General features: G+C 39.9%; 1 protein-coding gene across 4 annotated transcripts in view; it reads right to left on the bottom strand.

Moving 5' to 3' along the window:
- Positions 1–24,325, bottom strand: part of LYST (lysosomal trafficking regulator) — a 277,679-nt gene that overhangs the window by 12,853 nt on the left and 240,501 nt on the right. For all 4 annotated transcript variants that reach the window (XM_079899834.1, XM_079899833.1, XM_079899836.1 and 1 more), the window contains 6 exons: positions 21,984–22,124; positions 19,024–19,241; positions 11,875–12,105; positions 9,674–9,863; positions 6,421–6,557; positions 2,573–2,671 (listed from right to left, as the gene is read on the bottom strand). In XM_079899834.1, coding sequence (XP_079755960.1) covers positions 2,573–2,671; positions 6,421–6,557; positions 9,674–9,863; positions 11,875–12,105; positions 19,024–19,241; positions 21,984–22,124 — 1,016 coding nt within the window. The remainder of the gene's footprint in view (positions 1–2,572; positions 2,672–6,420; positions 6,558–9,673; positions 9,864–11,874; positions 12,106–19,023; positions 19,242–21,983; positions 22,125–24,325) is intronic.

The raw sequence follows: 24,325 nt of genomic DNA, 5'->3' as shown, positions 1-24,325 counted from the left end.
GTTTCCTGCCAACCTCACAGGCATAGGGTCACATCTGCAGCTTCGGGGACCCCAAAATGATGAGACGGTCCCCAATAAAAAGCAACAACAACATCTACAAAAACCCAAGTAACCTTCTCTCAGATCAAACAATGATAAAACCACACAGCTAAGATACAATTTTGGACATGGTTTAAATAGTAACTATTAATCTCATGACTTGATTACCTAATACTATTAATACTTAGGAGAAAAAGAAAACCCTTACAAATAAATTGAAAAAATCCACTTTCAGGCAAATACAGAACTGAGGAAAGGTAAGCAACCTAAGACTTCACAATAACTTCAAACTAAAAGAAGCATGTGTCTTGCTGTATTCAAATGATAATAGCTACATCTTTGATCTATTTCAAAGCTATGTTGTGCAAAATTACTCCTATACCGAGTACAGCTTAATCTTTGGTTTTTTTTAACCAATACTGTATACTGTGCTAGCGTACAATTATAATTTTAAATTATAGGAAGAATGGAAGTAAGGAAAACTAAGAGCAAGGCTGTTCATAGTGTTGGGGAAAGCAAGGGGAAATAAAAAACAAAAGATGAAGCTAGTTTTTAAATAGGTGTCTATGATGGTGCAAATGATCTGAGTGTGCAAGCAGACAACTGCTCTAGCAGCAGAGATTAGAATGTATTTGTAGAAAAAAGGAAACACGGTGAACTCAGAAGGTGAAAGGCAATGGCAGTGGTAAATATTAGAGATATTATAAAATTAACATCCGCTTTAGGCCTTGGGGAGTAAAAAGGAGAAAACAGAAGACAATTCACAAGTGAAGGCGCCTCTCTGCTCAGACCCCCTAGCATTCTTCTTATTGTGGCCTGTGTATAAGACCCTCACCTCACTCTACTGTTCCTGCCCTGAATGTGGCACTCCTCCCAGCACGTTCTACTCTAAACTACACATAAAAGTATCTGCCATCCCCCAAACTACCATGCCTTTGTTTCCATGTGCTGGTTTACTTTGCTACAATACTCTTTCCTCTTTTCTCCACTTAGTAAAATGGTCCTTTAAGATCTAGCTCATGTGGGGGGCTTCCCTGGTGGCGCAGTGGTTGAGAGTCTGCCTGCCGATGCAGGGGACACGGGTTCGTGCCCTGGTCCGGGAAGATCCCACGTGCCATGGAGCGGCTGGGCCCATGAGCCATGGCCGTTGAGCCTGCGTGTCTGGAGCCTGTGCTCCGCAACAGGAGAGGCCACAACAGTGAGAGGCCCGTGTACCGCAAAAACAAAAACAAAAACAAACAAACAAAAAAGATCTAGCTCATGTGTAACTTTTCAGGCTCCCTGACATCTGGTTGGTCCCACTTGTGGCTCTTCTAAGCTGTGTGTGAATCTTTCTTAGAGCACAACCTCACTGTCCTGCAATAACCTGTACATGCCAACCTCCTGACACGGAGCCCTCACCATGGCCGGCCTGTATCACTACAGCGTCTCTGAACTGGTACCCTCCCCTCCAGCCCCACACCCCTTTTAAGCGATTCTCCTTGTAGGCGTTACAGTGATGGCCTTAAAATGCTGACTGGATCATATCACTCCTGCTTCAAACATTTTAATGACTCCTTAGACTAAGAGACAGAAACAATATTATGGTCACATTTATACCCCAAGGATCGTGGCAAAGAACCTTAACAAGGGCTTAAAAGAGAATAAACTTGGACAGAAAAGTAAGGAACTGAGCATCACCCTATGCTAGAAATACAGGTTTCACCCAGTAAAACATGTTTTATAAAATAATGCAGAAAATTGTAATTAAAACAAAGCACAGAGCACATTTTAGACTAGAATGATAATCACTGAGTTATCACCCTAAACTTGCCACTAATCCTCAACAGCACCTCAGACAGCTGATTCAAGAAAGGAATGACAGACCTACAGTGGAAATGCCTCTTAGGAATTGCTTCTTTAATTAACTACTAAAATACTGTAGGTTTAATCTCTTAAAAAAGTAAGTACTGTTACTGCAAAAAAACAAAAAAAAGGAATGACAGTAGAGTAAAAGAAGTATTGCATAATGTCTTCTTCACTAGAGTGTTTTAATAATTTAACTCTCAAATCCAAAGGATTCAGTGAATGAAAAAATTTCTTCCAGTAAGTGGTAGAAATCAAGACTGGCTACTTGGATTTTTCTGTCATTTAATTCACCCAGAGGGCACAGGAATGTTGAACATTAGAAGTTCTGTACTTCCAACTTTTATAGAATATTGTGGGATACTTGTAAGCACTCAGGTTGATACCGAGAACAAAAGCAAGCAAGCATCAAAATGCCATGAAAAAGCCTAAACTCAAAACAGGTCATAACTCAAAATACTGTCTGTCTCTGACCTTTACGGTTATTTTCAAAATTTTTGTGATCTTAATAAGCCTAAAATTAAAGAGTTAGACATGTGACCTTTTACATTTTAAGAGCTTATGTGAAAAGATTAAAGTACAAAAGATTAATGTACAAAAAATTTAATCTTATACCAAATTTATACTTCATAAAGGGTTTCTTCCCCTCACTAACATGAAAATCCCACAAAACGCGCCCAGGACCTACCGTGCCACTCATGAATCTGTTTGTGTAGGCTGTGATGACACCACATTTGCTCCCAGTAAACAGTTGGCAACTGTCCGGTACCCAAGCACAACTAGTCACCTAGAGAAAGGACAAATCAAAGATTACCATGTTTAAAAAGCATGAGAAATGCTCCTACTTTTCTGACAATTATTTTAAAAATATATGATCACAAAATTTAAGGTAAACATTTTACTTGAAATGATTAGAATGGTGTAAGATATAATAATATTCTGTAACTTAAAGCTTTCTAAAAGCTGTTTCCAAATTAAAATGTATTACAATGCATTGTCTATGATTTTACATTTTTCTGTGTCCACACATACACACACACACACAAATACACACACACAAATACACACAGGGCCATTTGTTCTTCTGTGTGTGTGTGTGTGTGTGTGTGTGTGTGTGTGTGTGTGTGTGTGAGAGAGAGAGAGAGAGAGAGAGAGAGAGAGATGCATGTACCTGATTTTTACTTTTATTTCTTTTTTTTTTTCCTTTTTCTGTCTTTGGTAGGGAAACAGAGTATATATATAAGTAGAGGTATTGCTTCTAACAGTTCTAAAGATTGCTAGATAGGAGAAGAAAGAAAGATAAACGTGGAGAAAAAAATCTGGGATTATTCCTTGGGGATTATAAACCCTTGAGTCCCAACCATGGCGACACTATTCAAGGTGGGCTCACCTCTTTGCTCGGCCTGACAGTCTTCCTCTGGCACTAGCGGACCCCCAGCACCACACCCCAGCAGCTGTCCTCAGCTGCTCTGCCTCCTCTCCAGTCCCACGTCTCCTGGTCGGTCGGCTGGTCAGCAATACCCACACACTTCACTTCACTAAGAAGACGGCGGTCATCAGCCACAGACCTCATCCCTTTCCCTCCTTTGGGCCTGAAAATGTCTCGCGTCGCCTCCTGATTTAGAGAAGCCCCTCTGTTTTTAAGGCCAGCCCCACCCCACCCCGGTGTTTCTCAAACAACTGTCAGAATTTCAAGCTGTCATTTGCTGGCTTCTTCCCCTGGCCCTGCAAACGTGTTCAAGTGTCTGCTACCTTGAAAAATGACTTGCTTGGAGCCTGACTCTTCTTAACTCTCAATATATCTTCAGAGTCCATTGGATCTAATTTTATCCTTTGAGTTTCTTTCTTGAATAGTTCTATTTGTAAAGATTGATATTTCATAATTTTTATTCTTTCTTAGAGGTCTTCCAAAGAGGAAAAAGAAAATGTACCTATTTCTTATATGAAGAATAAAACTCATTCTGTCTTGCAATTACCATATGGGTCGACTGAACTCTTTTATAAACCTAAGTTACATTTCTAGGATTTCAATAATCTCATTTTTTTCTCTATTTTGAAACACTTTGCTATTTCATCATCCTAGGAGTTATTTCATCGCTACTCTGCAATCATTCCCAACTATGCTAAAACAAAACAAACAAAACAAGAAAATGGAAGAATGATGGATCTCCTGGAAGGATAATGTAAAATGTGAAATAAATTGTCACCTTTTTAAAAAAATTAATTAATTAATTTATTTTTGGCTGCGTTGGGTCTTTGTTGCTGCACACGGGCTTTCTCTAGTTGTGGCGAGCGGGGGCTACTCTTTGTTACGGTGCGCGGGCTTCTCATTGCGGTGGCTCCTCTCGTTGTGGAGCACAGGCTCTAGGTGCATGGGCTTCAGTAGTTGTGGCTCACGGGCTCTAGAGCACAGGCTCAGTAGTTGTGATGCACGGGTTTAGTTGCTCCGCAGCATGTAGGATCTTCCCGGACCAGGGCTTGAACCCGTGTCCCCTGCATTGGCAGGTGGATTCTTAACCACTGCCCCACCAGGGAAGTCCCTAAATTGTCATCTTTTGGTTTTCTTACTGCATTGTCAAAAGAATGTTGTCATCTTTTGAGAAAGTATAAAAGAAGACCAAAGACGCCATTTCTGTAGTCTACTTTCAGCTGTCATCGAACACAGTTGGAAATTGAGAATTTTTCATTTTCCAGCAATAATAGAAAAGAGAAGAAAATTGACAGAACATGTTTCACAATTATGAGATCAATCAGAAGATAAAGGCTAAGAGACAGCAGGACTCTAATCTGTAATGATGATGATGAAATTGATCAGATAAGTGAAATCTCAGAGTGTGAGTCTTCATATGATAATACCCTGGACAAATTTTCTCATACTAAACAACCAATGAGTGAACAACATATTTCTAAGAACAAAATGAAATATGGTACTCTTATCTAGTTAGTTAGGCACTTGACCGGAAGTACTTTATCACACCGTGTTTGCTAGAAATCTGAATCATCCTGTTTTGCTAAAAGGACTTAATGAGAGTATTTTTTCATCTTTAATGATGTTTCTGTGCCCAACTTTACATGATAGAAATAATTTTTCAGTGCTTAAATTCTTATTAAAATTTATAATAAGATTGTTTTTCACTGTCCTTTATTCTTACTTTTGTTAGTTTACTGGTAAGCCAGATGACAAAAGGCAGTGACCTTCTTTTCCACGCATATTGAAGGTTAAGCAAACAAGCCATTGCTCTCCTTTCTTTCACTGCCAAAAATTCCCCAAAAGTAGCTGACTCCATCTTTAAAGTGCTCAGGGAATGGTGACGAGTGTTAGGACTATATAAATAGGCACCAGGTGCTATGCAGGTAACAAAGTCAGAAAACAGTAAAAGAACTTCCTATGGAAAGACAGTCAAAGAAAGAAGGTTTAACATACAACTTAGTACCGGAAAAAGTTATGGCAGTACTGTGTGTGTGTGTGTGTGTGTGTGTGTGTGTGTGTGTGTATGTGTGTGTGTGTACATGGTGTTTTATAGTTTACAAAGCACTTTCAGAAACACTGGAGACATTTTTACAACAGCTTTATGAGAGAGTGGTGGGAGTATGACTAGCCCAGTTTTAGAGAAGAGGAAAGAAACCCAAGTTGGGTAAGGTTAAATTCCTTGCCAAAGGCTACATAGTAAATAACAGAGCTGGACACTAACACAGATCACAGAGCTACAGTTAGCTCCAAGGCTCTTTCTACCATGTTGTGATGCCTAAATACCCGGTTCATTTAGAAAAAGCCAGGTATAGAACATGGCACTCTGGTTATTGAAAATGACATAGTAAAGGGACTTCCCTGGTGGCGCCGTGATTAAGAATCGGCCTGCCAACACAGGGGACACAGGTTTGAGCCCTGGTCCAGGAAGATCCCACATGCCGCGGAGCAGCTAAGCCCGTGCGTCACAACTACTGAGGCTGTGCTCTAGAGCCTGTGAGCCAAACTATTGAGCGCTTGTGCCACAACTACTGAAACCCGCATGCCTAGAGCCCGTGCTCCACAACAAGAAGCCACTGTGATGAGAAGCCTGCACACCACAACAAAGAGTAGCCCCCGCTTGCCACAACTAGAGAAAGCCCGCACACAGCAATGAAGACCCAACACAGCTATACAGAGAGAGAGAGAGAGAAAGAAAGAGAAAGGAAGGAAGAAAGAAAGAAAGAAAAGGAAGGAAGGAAGGAAGGAAGGAAGGAAGGAAGAAAGAAAGAAAAGAAAGAAAGAGAAAGAAAGAAAATGACACAGTAACAAAAGGTAAGTGGACACTGAGAAGAAAGCAATGCTGATTTTGTTCCAATACTGAGCCATGAGCTGATGCTGGCTCAACAAGAGACTGGGTAGAGGACAAACTCTGGGGACACAGACAGCGGCAGTTAGGGATCTGTCAGCGCTGTAAACAAGGCACACATCCAGCATCACCAGCTCCTGGACTAGCTGCCATCAGTCTGACTCCTTTTTAAAGCATTATATTTAATTATTATTATAAAGTACTTCATGAAAATGTTTACCTGATACTGCTGTGAACCTTGTATAAAGTTTATTGGAGGCTCGCTCTGTTTACTCTTCAACCTTAGAATGTTATCAGCATATCCCCAGCTCAGGATGGCGGACCACTGAATGTCAGTACTGTTCATGCTTCTCACACCTCAAGGAGGAGAAATAAAAGCATCAGTTGCCACTGCTCAGTTATTACTGGACAGCCGGCCACAATGGCAGGTTAAAGGCTCAAGTTCACAGAGCAGAACACGGTCATTCCAGTGCAAAAGCATCTTTATATCCATAAGATGGACCCAATTGTGTTAGTTTTATTCCTTTAAGGTTAATGGGATTCTAAGGGTGGAACTGTATTCTTTTTCACCTGTGGTGTTTTGGTTGGGATTTATATGACTTAGTACTAAAATTTCTGTTAAGAAATCTTTATAAAAGACAGTGATAATCAAGCTTCCTCTATTCATGTTCTGTGACACCTTACTTTTAACAATAAATATGAACTAGAAAATGTTTTAAAAAACGTAGATACCCTGTTGAAAAATCAATATGGACAACTATTAATACCAGAAAGGGACCATTGCTAGAGCAGAAGCAATCCTGAGAAGGGATAATTTAATCCTTTCAACTGCAAGGACTGCACGGGAGACCTTCGTTTAACAAGGTTCTTTTCTTTTCTCATTGGACCCGTACACAGTATTATGTCCTTTTGGGATAAAGATCTGGACCTCCTGACATCAGCGTTTCTCATGATCTACGCCTTGTTGGCACGTTGACTAGGGCAAATGCAGCATAAATGCTATAGCTGGTGCTGCCCTGGAAACTTAGGAGCTTTGAGTTCCTTAAGGAGAGAGAATGTGGGTACCTAGCATAATACCCAGCATATAAAGCAATAAAACAAATAAATATTTGTCGAATGAATCAACAGCGCACTGAAAATGTAATTCACAGATTTTTTTGTTTTGTTGAGTATAATCCCAAATGTGGACATCACATTTCCAATAAAGAAACTGGGATATCCTTGTTAAGTATAAACTCCTCTCTACATAAGCTGCTATGGAAAGGAACCACACTTCATGAGCCTTGGGACCTTGCAAATTCCACCATAAAGACTGGCATGTAGTAGGAACTCAGTAACTGTTCCTGGTTTCTCATTCCAGCAACACAAGAGGCACCATATTTTTTAAAAAAGAACAATAAACTTCTGCTTTATCTATTGGAACAGTGGATCTTAAGCAGGAGTTTGCAAGAAAATGGCTTTTGTAGCGTGCACAGGCTTAGACTCAAGCCCCAGAGATTCCGAAGCGGTATGTCTTCAATGGGACCCAACCAAGTATCAATATATTTTGAAAAAAAAGTACCTCAGGCAATTTTGAGGCATTGTCAGTTCTCAAGCAATTGGCCTATACTGGGCTAAAGATCATGAAAACCATGGGGGTTTAGTTGCTATATTGTAGTATGCATATATAACTAAGCAAAATGACACAGTTATTTGACACAGCAGTGCCTAACACACATGGCCTTCCATCTGCCAGGTGCACTCCCAGTCAGTCCAGGCCTCTCCGAAATGGCCCCGTGGACGGTTCCGCGCTGGGTACAGCAGTGAACACTCACACGGCCCCTGGCCCCAGGGTGCTAACTGTCCGATGAGCATTTATTTATTAAGCACTTAGAATGAGTCCCGCGCTGTGTTAGTCGTTCCTTATATTATTTCATTTAATCCTTACAGTGAATTACCCTGTGAGATAAGTCCTTTTGTTACTCCCATTTTATAGATTAAAAGCCAGGATTCCAAAAGTGTAAGTCATTTTCTCAAGATCACACAGGTATTAGGCAGCAGAACGAGAATGCAAACTCAGGCACGCGCCGCCCGAGGCCATGGCTGTAACTTGTAATGATACCACTTCCCTGGACACACCTAGATTCTGATAAATCCCAAATACATTCTATGAGGAAATAAAGTATAATCTGAATGAACACAGCTATTAAGGGCCACTAAGGGCTTGTGACTGAAGTGGCACAAATAAGACAGGTTAGCAATTATACTGGACATATTTAAGTCCCATCATTAGCATGATAATACCAGCCCTTTCTCTCTGCTCTAAAGAGATAAACTTCAATCCACCCTAATTAATTTTTTAAAGATAAATTACTCACGCATTTTGGTACTTTAAGTATTATTAGTAGTAAATTACTTGTGACATACCTCATAGCTAATTGCAACGTCCTAGTGAGAATAAAGTACTGATATTCCAGCGATGACCAAACAGCTTTTACCTTCTCCTCCTAGCTCACTAAACTTAGACAAAATGGCGCGCAGCCTCTTTTATTACCGACAACTATAAAGGCAATCAATCATTCATTTCATGACAGAATGAAGAGTGAGTCTAAAAGAACTGTGGCCCAGCCAGCACACTGAATTCCTTTAGGCGGTCGATGTTTGGCATGGGTCCTGGCATCTCTGCACTGTGGTGCTCCGTGGGGTGGGAGGCCATGTGGACCGAGGAGCACAGTGCACAGAACGCAAGGTTAAACACTAACAGCGCGGAACGCTAAGACGTGTCTGGTCCACACGCAGACTTCCGGGCAAATCTGCACACACCTGATGCGAACAGATGGGTACCCTCAGTCATTCATTTTAGTGTTTAAAGCCCATGCCTAGGACGTAGGAAGAGTTCTTTCACATTAAGTAAAACGGTTAATTTGGGAGGACGGAGGGATTACTTGAGCGGAAAATGTCACTAGTTTTCCACGGTGTAGGTGACATTTAGAAATATGAAGAGGGCCTCTACTGACAGCACTTTTCCATGTGTTGCTTTCAGTGAGTCAGTGCACAGAGAGGTGAGAAAAACATTGCTTTCCAGACATACATATTTTAAAAACCTATTTTCAAGGCTATCATGACTTCCTCGTTGTGTTTTAATCTCATGCTTGTCTCTTCTGAGGTACTAGATTTGCTGGTCACATAAGTCTGTCTATTCTGGAATCCAAGAGTCTCAAAGTGTACATTTATATAAAACTGTTAATGTTTTCATCTTGTGAGACATTTGTTCTTGTCTCCTCTCATTTCAAATGACATTGCATTTAGTTCCCATTTTTTTCACGTACTATGTTTTAATTCCTACGTTGCATTAAATGAACACAGATTTGAGTTTAGTTTTTCGCAAAGGACTCAGAAAACTCAGAAATAAAACAAAATAGCAGCACAGATGAGGGGAAACATTCAGATCTCATGAAAGACATGCCTAGGACGATTTTCATGTTTGATTTTACCTTGTTCTTTGCTGTACGTCATCAGAAGACAGAAATTTCGGGACAAACCGCAGATTGCTCTAGTGGGCAGCGCCTGGAGAGAACCAAATCTTTCTCCGTGCGGCTGGCTGAAGCAGACCACAGGTACTGGGGCACTTGGGGAACCGACATACTCCCCCCACTTCAAGCCTTTTATCCATGACAAAGGACTCTACAACCGAGGAAAGTAAAAAGTACAATTTAAAAAAAGGTAGTAAATATAGAATCACTTCTAATTTAAACTCCAAACAGAGTAAGGGAAAGCAGCCTGATTATAAGCCCTTTGTGGGCAAGAATTATTTTATAATTTTTTACTTCCCCCATGCTTAGCATATGGAAATATGTGTTCTTGGTTGCTAGACACAGTGATGAACAAGACACATGAAGTCCCAGTGCCCGTGGAGCTGTCTGATAGCTGGGAAGCAGGGCAGACAACAACTAAACAAATACATACACAAGATGTCAGCTGGTGCAAGTGCTATGAAGAAAGTCAAAGAAGGGGAAGAGGACCAAGAGTGACAGAGCTGCCCGTTTAGACACGGGGGTCGGGTAAGACTGTCTGCGGAGATAATGTCTGAGCAGACACCTGACTGAAACAGAGAGCAAACTGGGGTTCTATCTGGGGATGGGCACGCCAGGCGGAGGGAACAGCCAGTGCGAAGGTCCTGGGGTGGGAGGAGGCAGGTCCGTACACGTTCCCACTGCAAAGAGACATACTGCTCAGGTCCTTCATACTTGCCAACTTCAACTAGTTAATGAGCAATAAGTATAGTGGCAAATTAAATGGCGTTTATTACTTTTCAGGGACGTACTGTTATTTTGACATGTTAAAATAATAGATTCTAGCTAAAAATAATGACTCTGGTAATGACAATGACTAAAATGATTTGTAAGGCTTCAAAAGCATATGAGTTTCGTTGACAAGTAAACACAAAACAAAAAATACAGCTTTCAACTATGAAACACAACACTGGTGGTCTGGGTTCAGCAAAACAACACTGTTTCTCCTATAGATGTTTTAAAATTTAAATTTCATTTTTACTAGTTGTATAAGTTTTGTTTGTATTTAACATGCAAATTTGATATATATGAGCTCTGAGCATAAAGAACTTACATTTAGTGTTCTATTTGTGTTTTACCTTTAGTGTATTTAAGAAGAAGCATTATTATAAGAAACGACTATCAAAGCAAGATCTGTAAAAACCATGTTCTCTTAAAGTGGCTCCCAGACGACTGCAGTTCGACATCCGTGCTTTACTTTATCTCCAAGACCTTCACAACCTCTTTCCCTTGCCTTTTCATTTTCTGCGATTTCCTTCTGCAAACCTTTGTAACACTTCACAATTCACAATCTCCCATCTTTGCTGCTTTTATAATGAAGAATTTAGTTGAGGATTAGAATCCATTTTACTCTTAAGGCTTGCTTGCTTTATTTTTCTATTTCAGAGTAAAAATTATACCTACTTCCCTTTTTTTTTTTTTGCGGTACGCGGGCCTCTCACTGTTGTGGCCTCTCCCGCTGCGGAGCACAGGCTCCGGACGCGCAGGCTCAGCGGCCATGGCTCACGGGCCCAGCCGCTCCGCGGCATGTGGGATCCTCCCACACTGGGGCACGAACCCGTGTCCCCTGCATCGGCAGGCGGACTCTCAACCACTGCGCCACCAGGGAAGCCCCCTACTTCCCATTTTAAGAGGCAATACTTCTAATCATTACAACCTGGAGGGGCCAAAAAAACATGTACGATTTCCCCCTTCATTGTAAACCCAAACATTTACACTTCTGGTCAGCACCTCTGCTGGAAGATAATAACCAGGAAGGCCCACGCTAGGCATGTCTGCACTGGCACAGCCACGCTCAGCCTCTTCCCGAGTCCTGGATGTCTCCTTTCCTCTCATTTGCAATGCCTGTTATGTCACTGCCTGGTGAGGCTCTCCCCAGTAACGACCCTCAGGGAGCTTACAATCCGCCCTGAGCTCCCGAAGTACTTACTCTCTTCGTAGCACTAACGCAGCATTTCCTACACACAGAACGTAGTGCAGGCATCTGTGTTCACTGGCTGGCACTCACCTTCAGGCCGGGACTGTGCTACTCACTTCCCTGCCCCTAGAGCCTGGGAGGGGACCTGACGGCTCAGGAGTTGAGCCAGTTTTTGCTGAATTCTATTGAAATCCAAATGACATACCGGATAGGGAACTTCCTTGACCTGTTCTCTGGTTTCCCGGAAAGCAAACTGCACTAACAACCCCACGGCAGCAGGAAGCTCCCCTTCGATGTTGAGCTTGGAGCCAGGTCTGCTCGCATGGGCCGACTGGAACAGCTGACGAGGGGTCTGGCCGTAGGTTTTTATCATGGTTTCCAGTGCTCGTCTCTGAACTGGATCTTCAACTGCAGAGACATCCATTCCAAAATATGTCTGAAGAATAAAAGAAAACGAGAGGTATGTAAAAAGCAAGACTTGGCGATAACACTGAAGGGGAAAACAACAACTTGTTTTATTCTCTAGGCAATGGTTTACTCTTCCCTGTTTCAAATGAAAAGGATTTTAAAATGTTTTTGAACAGGTTAACAATCATTAATAATCAGAATAGGAATTGAGATCAGAAGAGGAATGATCAATGCTTCTGAATGGGTGAATGAAAATAATGCACCTTGACTGGTGCTAATTAGGTATGTTTATAAAATTAATTTTAATTTAAGAGAATAACATATAAGACTTCATTTATCTGCACAGCAAAGGAATCCATCAACAAAATGAAAAGACAACCTACTGAATGAGAGAAATTGCTTGCAAATCATACATCTGATAAAGGGTTAGTATCCAAAATCTATAAAGAACTTACACAACTCAGTAGCAAACCCATCTAATTAAAAAGGGGCTGCACTGTTGGTGGGAATGTAAATAGATACAGCCACTATGGAGAACAGTATGCAGGCTCCTTAAAAACTAAAATAGAGCTACCATACGACCCGGCAACCCCACTCCTGGGCACATACCCTGAGAAAACCATAATTCAAAAAGAGTCATGTACCACCGTGTTCATTGCAGCACTATTTACAATAGCCAGGACATGGAAGCAACCTAAGTGTCCATCGACAGACGAATGGATAAAGAAGATGTGGCACATATATACAATGGAATATTACTCAGCCATAAAAAGAAACGAAATTGAGTTATTTGTAGTGAGGTGGATGGACCTAGAGTCTGTCATACAGAGTGAAGTAAGTCAGAAAGAGAACAAATACCGTATGCTAACACATACATATGGAATCTAAAAAAAAAAAAAAGGTTCTGAAGCACCTAGGGGCAGAACAGGAGTAAAGACGCAGATGTAGAGAATGGACTTGAGGACACGGGGAGGGGGAAGGGTAAGCTGGGACGAAGTGAGAGAGCAGCACTGACATATATACACTACCAAATGTAAAATAGCTAGTGAGAAGCGGCTGCATAGCACAGGGAGATCAGCTCGGTGCTTTGTGACCACATAGAGAGGTGGGATAGGGAGGGTGGGAGGGAGACGCAAGAGGGAGGGGATATGGGGATATATGTATACGTATAGCTGATTCACTTTGTTACATGGCAGCAACTAACACAACAGTGTAGGGCAATTATACTCCAATAAAGATGTTAAAAAAAATGGGGAAAATTATGGAACTTTTCTGCAAAGGAATATTATAAATAAATAAAGGAATAAATTAGAAAGAAAATGGCGGGGGGCGGGCAGAGGACCTGAATAGACATTCTTCCAAAAAAGACATACAGACGGCCAACAGGTATATGAAAAGATGCTCAGCATCACTAATCATCAGGAAAATGCAAGTAAAACCACAATGAAATATCATCTCACACCTGTGAGAATGGCTAGTATCAAAAAGACAAGAGATAACAACCGTTGGCGAGGATGTAGAGAAAAGGAAGCCCCTCTGCACTGTTGGTGGGAATGTAAATTGGTGCAGCCACTGTGGAGAACAGTATGCAGGTGCCTCAGAATACTAAAAATAGAGCTACCATATGATCCAGCATTTCCACTTCTGGGTATTTTGAAAACACTAATTTGAAAAGATACATGCACCCCTATGTTCATTACAGCCTTATTTATAATAGCCAGGACATGGAAGCACCCGAAGCATGCACCAATGGAATGGATGGAGACAATGTGGTAAATACATGCAATGGAATTATTACTCAGCCATAAGAAAGAATGAAATCTTGTCACAACACAGGTGGACCTTGAAGGTATGATGCTAAGTGAAACAAGTCAGAGAGAGAGACAAATACCATACAAATAAGTATGATCTCATTTATATGTGGAATCTAAACAAACAAAAGACCAAGCTCATAAGATTGGTGGTTGCCACAGGTGGGGTGTGGGCAAACGGGTGAAGGGAGCCAAAGGTACAAACTTCCAGCTATAAAGCAAGTAAGTCCTGGGATGTAACGTACAGCATGGTGACTGCAGTTAATAACATTGTACTGCATATCTGAAAGTTCCTAAGAAAATAAATCTTAAGTCTTCATCCCAAGAAAAAAAATTTTTGTAACTACGTATGGGGTGGGTGTTAACTAGACTTACTGCGGTGATCATTTTGCAAATGATCGAAATCAGTATGCTGTATACTGGAAACTAATATAATGTATGTCAATTATACCTCAAATTAAAAAAAAAGAAAAACTAAATGAGGTTTTTCTTTGGTCTTGTCTTTCAGTGAGAGTTGATGAAAAATAATCAGGTTTTTCAATTCAGTTGACCCAAAATAGCTTCTGCAAGTAGGTTAGTAGGTGGCTCTATTTTTTCTGTGGCTGCCTGTCAGATATTGGTCAGAAAACTAGAGTCAGGGAATTGGTCAAAATCATTTCAAGTGGTCAACAAAATCAAAAGAGACAAGAGAATGCAGCTATATGGCAACACGAAGACTGAAGAAAACTAGGGGAACCTGCCCCACCTCAATTTCTCAATTCCTAAAAATGAGAACTAGAAGTTCAAAACCATCTGTGTCTGCCTGAAATTACATGATATCCAAATGCCCTTTTGTCCTTTGATGGGAATATGCTCAAAGAAAGAGTCTGATTCCTCTCAAAACACAATGGCTGGTGTCACAGGATGACTTTGTGTCGCTACGCCATCTTGAAGATGTCTAAGAATATCAACTATTGAGATATATTTTCTTACATACAGAGACATTAGTAAGGAACCTAGATTTTTGTAGGTCTGTATCTCTTCTCCTGTCTGGGCTGAAGAATCAGGATTCTAAGCACCAGCATCACTGAAACCCAAGCAAAGTCTTTGTGCTTTCCATCCTGTAAGCTCAAGAGCAACTCATCCATGCTTTATTTATCCTTGGAGAGGAATAATTGAATTCTGATTCCCTCTCTCTGTGTTTGCTGTGCAGGTTTCCACATACATTGCTGAACCTGACTAGAACCTGGCAGTGAGAAGGCTGTAATGTGATGTATATCCTTCCAGCCTCCCTCAGCCACCCAGGCAAAGCTGTCAACGGAGGAAGCGGGACAGCTTCACCTCCCCGGCAAGGGGCAGAAGACTGGATGAGAAACAAAGTCAAGGTATTCCATCTTCAACCAAAACACTGCAGAGAGGTTGGCACACTTAATGTTGCACGCGACTGGTGTCCTCCATGCTGTCACCTTTCTTAGGACGTGAAGCTAGAGAGAAAGGGGGTTAGGGCAATAATCAGTCTAGAAAAGGAGTAAAAATTCAGGATCTGTCACTGTCCTTTTCTTTCCCACCTAGTATTTATTTATATATATATATATATATATATACACATATATATATATATATATATATATATATATATATATAAAGACTTCATCTGTAATACTAAATAATTGAAAAAGTCATTTGTCCAAAGTGATACACAGGAAAAGGTATATAAAAATGAAATTGTGATAGAATGTTAGTAGGTAGCTTAAGAGACTATTATTTAGGTTCTAATGAAAACTGTAAGTGGATCTGAAAGAGCAGCAGTGAAAATTGCAAGCTTTTTAACATGAAAGGTGTTGTTACACTTTTCTTCTTAGTGTTAGAGTCAGATGGAGGGTGATGTGCACTTACTTTATTATTTTTAAAGCTAGCAGTCAGTAGCTGGGTATAGATCTGTCATGCTTGTGCATCTCGCTTGTGTAATTTAGCTTTTAGCATTGAATCAGTCAGCAAATTTCAGTTTTATATCTGCATAGAACATCTCTATAAATACCAAGAAAAAGTTTCAAAGATTCTTCAGAAGTTAATCTTCAACATCCACTCCCCTTGCCACCACCCTCACACGACCACAAAGGCTCAAATACCTGTTATAAACGCTTATCTAAGCAGGCTCATTCCTAATGGTTGCTTGATTTAATATACTCGAAAATTCAAATGAAGAATGGAATAATCCGGTATCCAGGACTCTTAAAATTTACTTTAAATTAGTATCTTTACGTTCTGTGGTATCAGTTTCTAGTGAACCCCATATATTGGTGAATGATGAATTAAGATCAAAAGGCATTTTTACATTCCTCTTAAAATATTTTTTCTATTTTTTTAAAATTAATGAATGAATTAATTTATTTTTGGCTGCGTTGGGTCTTCGTTGCTGTGCGCGGGCTTTCTCTAGTTGTGGCGAGCGGGGGCTACTCTTTGTTGCGGTGCGCGTCCTTCTCATTGCGATGGCTTCTCTTGTTGCGGAGCACGGGCTCTAGACGCACGGGCTTCAGCAGTTGTGCCACGCGGGCTCAGTAGTTGTGGCTCATGGGCTCAGTAGTTGTGGTACATGGGCTTAGCTGCTCCACGGCATGTGGGATCTTCCTGGACCAGGGCTCGAACCCGTGTCCCCTACAATGGCAGGCGGATTCTTAACCACTGTGCCACCAGGGAAGCCCCTACATTCCTTTTTACAAAGTTAACATTTATTTGCACTTAACTGGATGGCAGACATTACCCCGTATGCATTTTCTTATTTATGAGGCTGGTATTATTGTTCACATTTTACAAATTTGTACATTAAGGTACAGAGAAGTTAAGGTCACACTGTAGGTCACACAGTAAGTGGTAGAGTGAGGATTTGAACTCAATTGTGGATTTAGAGACTATGTGCTTAATTGCGACACTTGGTTTTGTCCCATGAATTGAGTTTTATGAAATTTCTAGAACAGGACTTCCCTGGTGGTCCAGTGGTTAAGACTCCACGCTTCTACTGCAGGGCGCACGGGTTAGATCCCTGGTCAGGGAACTAAGATCCCACATGCCGCGTGGCGCAGCAAAATAAATAAATAAATTGTATTTAAATTTTCTAGAACAATGGTATAAACTCCATCCTTTTTAAAGCTCTAAAGTCTCAAAGAATTAATGAAAAAAATCTAGTAAGATGAGAATTAAATGGTATATTTCAGCATGCAGATACTTTTAATGTGAATTTTATATGAGAACAAGTGAAAATTTGTCCCAGTATTATAGGCACAGAGTATATTGAGGTTAATGTCCAAATTCTTAATTGCTTTTAAAGTTACATTTTGCATCAAATATGAACAAAGTTCAAAAATTACACCTCAGTCTTTAAAACTTATAAAAATTTTATATACATTTTTATAGAGGTATATTTTACTTACAATAAAACAATACAGATTTTTATAGTACCATCCCATGCAACCATCATGCAAATCAAGGTATAGAGCATTTCCATCACCCCAGAAGGTTCCCTGGTACACCTGTGGCAGTCACTACTCTACTCCCCAGAGGCAATTAGATTGGAAATTATCTTAAAGAAATAAAGAACCATCTTTAAGATAAATTCCCCATGATTTCTACCACTAAGAGATTAATGTTCCTTGTTTTTGAATTTCATGTAAATGGAGTGGATTCATACAGAGTGTACTCTTATGTAAGGCTTCTTTCATTCAGTGTAAAATGTTTTGGAGATTCATCCATGCTGTCACAGACATCTGAAATCCATTCCTCTTCACTGTTGAGTAGTATTCCACCTACCCAATATCTGGAATTGTTAGTCTTTTTACTTTCAGTCATTCTCAAGGATATAAAGTGGTAACTCATCGTGGCTTTAATTTGCATTTCCCTGATGACTAAAGATGCCAGCACCTTTATCATTTGCTTACTGGCCATTCATATATGTTCCCTCCCTATGTGAATCTTATTCACGTTCGTATCCCTAGAGCCTAGCAAAATAAATGTTTCCTGAATAGATAGACTTTTTTTAAAAAAAGGTAGACTATCTAACAACATTAAAAAACATATGTTGAGGTGCAACAATTCTGCTTCTAGGAATTTATCTTGAAGAAGTAAAGAGGTACGTAAAGAAATAATCTGAGGAATATTAATTTTAATAGCAAATGCATACTAACTAAATATCCAACAATAGGGGACTGGTTAAATAAATTATTGGATAGCCATACTTTGGAATAAATAGTATTAATATTATATAAATGGAGTGATACATATGTATAGATAAAAGTCTAGAAGGTGGGTTGATATTTATCTTTGGATGATGATATCAAAGTTGATTTTAAAATTTCTTCCTTTTGCAGTCTGTGTCTTATACATTTTTCTAACAAGGCACAAATATTGCTCGTGCAATAAGGAAAAATGAGGCCATTTAAAAATAGAATATGTATTGATATACAGGAGAGTATGCAGAAAAGAGTTATGCGGCAGGCCTGAACTGCTCTCCTTGGGATGGCATGCCTGCAAATGTGGTCCTTGGCTGGTGTCTGGGAACATGGAGTTCAAGAGAGTTCCCACCTTCTCTACCTGATAAGAGTGGCTCACTGCACCCAAACTGTACAGTGTGGTGTATACTGAATATCGGTCTCCTTCTGGACGCCTGGAATTTCAGGACTTGTGAGAGAGAGGGTGCCTACATGACCAGTCCTCGATAAAAACGCTAGCACTGCATCCCTCATGAGCTTCCCTGGTAGACAACATCACACGTGCTGTCACAATTTGTTTCTGGAGGAAGTGAGTGAGTTCCTTGTGATTCACTGGGAGAGGTCTCTTGGAAGCTTGTGCCTGGTTTCCTCCAGCTTTGCCCGGTGCATCTTTTCCTTTTGCTGATTTTGCTTTGTACCCTTCACTGTAATAAACCTTAGCTGTAATTACAACTATACGCTGAGTTGTTAAGTCCTCATCCAACCTGGGGATGGTCTTGGGGAACCCCTGACAGATAGTATCTTAGTTATTCTTAAAGAGGCGAAATATAAAACCTGAAAAATCTTGGGCAAGTTTAGTGTCTTTGTCAATTCTCTTTGATAACTTGGGTATTGTAAAGAAACAGTCTAACCTTCTACCTTATATAAATGCAGAGTTTTAAAAGAGTCACTTACAGCAGGATGAAAAACATTGATGGCTTGGACAGAGGCCTTCCCTTTTTGCTTATACCCGAATACCAAGTCGATCCACTGACAGATGTTCTGGGACACGTAGTCAGACTCTAGAGCCTGTCTATGGATGAGGATAAAAAGACGAGGATCGTTACGTGCCCAAGGCGGGAGGTTGACGTGATTAACCCGTTCACCATTCTGGCGTACACCAAAATCGAAACCTAAAAGAGAAGAGTAATATCAATGTTTATCTCCCCCAGAGCATGCTTCCTTTGGCCCACTGAGCAGATCGTAAGAGTTCACAGAAACAGCTATTGTGTGCTATAACCTGGAGAAGGAGCAGCGAGAGGATAGTGACACCGTTGCTCACCTGCTGACTTACCCCTCACAGAGCTACATGGATTAACGCTATCTATCCTAACTGAATCGGAGATCTTTCAACTTTACCCTTCCACCGCTTTATAGCATATTGAAAAACAAGCAGAAAATCATTGCCCACTAATTCCAATATTCCAGTTATCAAATCTTCAAATGCATCAAGTGAGAAAATATCTCAATTGTAAACCTGATTAAAATAAAGTGAAGGCTTTTGTATAAGCATTTCTGAATGATTGGTGTTAACATATAATAAATTCAAGACTACTTATATGTAGTAAGTATTAGCATTCTGTAGTTTAAAAACTCAACGAATACAAAGTATACACATTCCTAGAATGAACTGTCTTAGTCTATTAATTTTATGGTAAATCTATAGGTCTGTTCTGATTTCACTTCCACTAAGCATTCCTGTGGACAACAAAATTATACTAACACACTGAGTAAGAGGGTTCTTCCGCGATGTAAATAAGGTATTACCTAATTGCCTCATTAGTCTGCTAGTGTAAACAAAAATCTCAGAAGTGTTTCTTTAAAAAATTGTCCTAAAGGAAATGCTACCTTTGAACAGAACTTTTTTTTGTGCTACCTTTTTTTTTTTTTAATGGACAGAAAATCCGAACACCATAGCAGAATCCAAATTTAAAAAGACCTCTTAAAAGCTAATTATGCTCCATGTAACATTAAGTTGCTGTCTGCCTACTTCTGGATCTTGTGAAAACAGTTGGAAGGATCTTCACTAATTTTGGAAGTACTCTGAAATGATATGATATAAAATATAAACTAAGGGCTTATATAAAATTAATACGGGGTGGGGGTGAGGGTCACCTCAAAAATCCCAGCAGTCATCCAACAGACAGCTGCAGGGTGACAGCGTTAGGATGTACTGGCTGAGCACCTCCATACTCTATACGGCGGCTTCAGGGGAAGCAGCAGAGACTTACTGATTGATCAGTGGTGATGAGGCATCTAAGGGCTGAGCTAGGAGGGGTTGAGCCACAGGGGGTCTCTGTGAACTCAAATCATTCCCAGCTTTTTGGTGCTCTGGGGACACATCACAGAGGTAGACACTGTTCACCCAGAGCAGATGCCTGGAGGTACAATGAGAGGCCTATAGAAATGCTCATAGGAAATAGCAGGACGTATGCTATAGCAAGTTATCGTTTCCAAAAATGGCTGTAACACCACCTGCTGTTGTGCATGCTTTTCTAGAATCTTGCTGCTCCCCTATCAAATGGCAAAGTCTATGCTCCTTCCTTTTGAATGTGGGCGGGCACTTGTGACTACCTCACAAACAGAATGCAGTGTAAGTGCCACCGTGTGACTTCCAAGGCTAGGCTGGAAAAGGCCATGCAGCTTCTGCTCATCTCTCTAGGGACACTTGCCTTTGGAACCCTGAGTTGCCAAGTAGGGTGTCCGAGGCCACCATGCTGTGAGGAAGTCCACACTAGTCCACGTGGAGAAACCACATGGAAAACCATGGACACTACCTGAAGAGAGAGATGCTCACCAGCCCCGTGCTGCTCTGTTCCCCTGGATGTTCCAGCTCCAGCCAATCTGAATGCACAAGAGACCCTGAGCCAAAACCACAAAAACCACTTGGCTGAGCTGTTCCTGAATTTCTGACCTGCAAAAACTGTGATGGATAATACATTCAATGTTGGTTTGAGTCACTAAGTATTGGGGTTATTCACTATGCAGCCATAGATAACAGGAACATACATATAAGAAACCACAGAGGAATGTGGTTTTTGGACAGAGAAATGAGTCCCTGATTGAAAGCCACAAGGCAGGTACCCCCAGCTGCAGGTGCTGATATTTCACTGAGGCGTTTCTCGCTTGGGCAACACTATGAAGCTTGTTCCAGGTAATTAGCAGCATGGATTTATTAATGATACTCTAAATAACTCCAGAGAGGCCAGTTAATATAGGAAAAAATTCTGAAGTCATTTGTCCAACATTAACCTCTCTAAAGATATAATTCTCAATTTCATGTATTTCCTAAAGGTCACATAAAAATATGAAATTAAGTAATGTAGGAAAACGACCCAAAGATACCCTGTAAAGGATTAACTGATCTTACATTAAAGAACAGGTAAGATTACCAAGATTGTCGGTCACTGGCATCACAGAAAATCAGATTTTACCTTCTAGTATTCCTTTTCATTATTACATAACTCTAGTTAGAGTGTTTTATTTCTAACTTGGTCATTCCTCATAAAATCATTGAGATTTTGGTTAATTCACATTGTTCTTTATAAATTCATGACTTTTTTTATAATCAGCATATTATAACTTTTGTAATCAGAGAAAATAATAAAGCAAGTTCTGTAACAGAATTAAAATACATGTTTACAAATACTTTTAATAGTTAAAAGTTACAGTTTTCCAGATATAGCTAGTCCTATAAAATATTTAACATCCTCAAGCTCACTTGGAAATAACATTATATACTTAATAAGTAAAGGTATTTCTCTTATTTGGGGACTCAAATTTTAGGACTTACAAAAGGTATTTTTATTTTTGGAAAATTATAAAGTAAGTACAAACACTCAGAAATTTAAATTAGAAACGGTTTACTGTTATACCTTCACGGTTAACTAAGAATTCTGGAAGATAGAAAAACTCTGGGATAAGTTCTTTCACATCAGTCATGGACTCAAAAGAGGAGAGACGCCAGGTTGTGTTTGTAGAATGAAAAGTTCTGTCTGGGATGTCAAAACTCTGATCTGAAAAAATACAAATAACACACTTAAGACACAAAGACTTGATTCCATTTAAAACTTGTTACAGTTAATTCATTTTTACTACTTCCAAAAGATTAAAATGATGTTCACTTTGTCCATAGTTTAAAAGAGATTATTCGTGTTCTTGAAAATAAATATTTCTCTACATAATTTGTGACTGCATTATGTTATTTTTAATCGGTATTATGCTTTCATAGTACATATAACTAGATAAATGTATATCACTTATTTGTTTAATTGATTACTGTCTGCCCAAGTAGAATGAAAGTTCCGTAAAAGTAGAGACCTGGGATATCAACCATACCGAGCACATTCTAGGAACTGGATAATCATTTATTTACTGAATGAAAGAATAAGGAAGGAAAATTAAAGTTCAAAGAGGTAAAATAAGGTTTTTCCCCCATCAAGAAGCAAGATTATTTCTTTACCTCTTTTCTTCCCTCTTTTCTTTTTTTGGGGGCGGGGGGCATTACTTTTTAGATGTTCTAACTCTAACCTAAAAAATTAAGTAAAATTTCCTATGAATGAAAATAAAACTAAGAATACTTACTCCTTTGTTAAGTTTTTCTGGTGAACACTATTAATAATCGAGAACTGAGTTTTGACCCTGTCTTTTCTGTCAACAGCTATCAGACTTTCTATCCTAGAATATGAAATGATATCTAAAGACCAGCCCTTGAAAACAGCAGCAGCATGGATGCTTCTTCAGAACCATGCTGTACCATCCAAAACTCCTCTCAACTTGCTGAAATTTGAACACATCTTTTTATCTGGACACTGTTAGAGACTAATTTCAGCATCAAGCAAGGCACAATTTTTTAAAAATATGCTAAATCTTCCGCAAGCCTGACCTGCTTTGCCGAGCAACATTTTCTATTACTACTTTCTCATCTATTCTGTTGAGTCAGCATTGGCTGGGCACTAAATAAAATCTGGGGAGAAATTAGGTTTATAAATATTTCTTTTTTTCTCAGAAAGTAGGCAGGGCCACTTAAAGAAATGTTTACTAACTCACTCAGGAGAAAAAGTTATTAATCTAAATGGCATCCAGAAAAATTAAAGGCAGTTCTGTGAGGCTATGATGGAATCACAGTATCCAGAGTAGAGACTACAGAACTGTGGAACAGGAGAAGCACACCGAGGTTTCTGTTGGGATTTTTAAATTCTCTGCAGCTTCTTAATAAAAAAAAAAGTAATACTACATTTCCTATAATTTAGAACATGTATGAACTCAACTGGTAGTTGTTAACCTAGCACTTTTGTCCCCCAGGGGACACTTGGCAATGCCTAGAGACATTTTTGGTTCTCATGGCTGGGTGGGAGGGGATGCCACTAGCATCTAGTAGGTGGGGGCCAGGGATACTGCTAAATGTCCTACAATGCACAGGACAGTCGCCGTAACAAAGAAATATGTAGCTCAAAATGACTACAGTGCCAAGGTGAGAAACCCTGGACTAAATGAGAAGTCTAGAAATAAATTAAAAAGCCATCACACATCATTTTAAATTAATCAGAAGAAACTGAATGGGAACTTAGGTTGTCCCTGTTTTCTTTCTTTTTATTTTTAATCATTCTTAAATACACAATGAGGAAAACCTAGCATAATAGTCGGTTGGGAGTTTTACTGGGATATTACTATATCCTTGGGCTACATGAAAAGAAACGGAGGGCAGTAACAGTTCTGTTATACACTGCAGTCATCCCAAACCACATCTGACATATTCCTTTTTATTCCGACTGCCACTTTTTATTCAGAGCATTCACAAATCAGAACATGTCCAGAAAGATGAGCAGAGCAGTGACAGGTTTGGAAACCAGAGCAAACATGGCTTAAATATGAGTTTTTAAACGCTTTACTAAGTACAGAACTGTCTTATTTATTTTTGTATTCCTTGCAGCAGCTGGGATAAGGCCTTGCATATAGGAAGCTCTCAACTGGATGTCAAATTAACTAAGGATAATTAGCCTGGGAATAAACAAGAGTGAGAGGAGAAGGGGGACAGGGCAGTAATGTTCAAATATTTGAACAGCTGTCATACAGAACGTTTGTTTTGTGTACAGACAGAGGGACAAATATAAGAAAGCCCCTTTTATAGACCAAGTAGTCTACAGTCTATAAAATTCATTCCTCCAAGAGGTTGCATGTGAGTATAAATATATACAGAAGTTCAAGAAGGGTTGAG

The sequence above is a fragment of the Stenella coeruleoalba genome, assembly GCF_951394435.1.
Source record: "Stenella coeruleoalba genome assembly, chromosome: 16".
Classification (NCBI taxonomy): Eukaryota; Metazoa; Chordata; class Mammalia; order Artiodactyla; family Delphinidae; genus Stenella; species Stenella coeruleoalba.
Note: the sequence above shows the minus strand (reverse complement) of the source record. Positions and strands in the feature narration are given on the sequence as shown.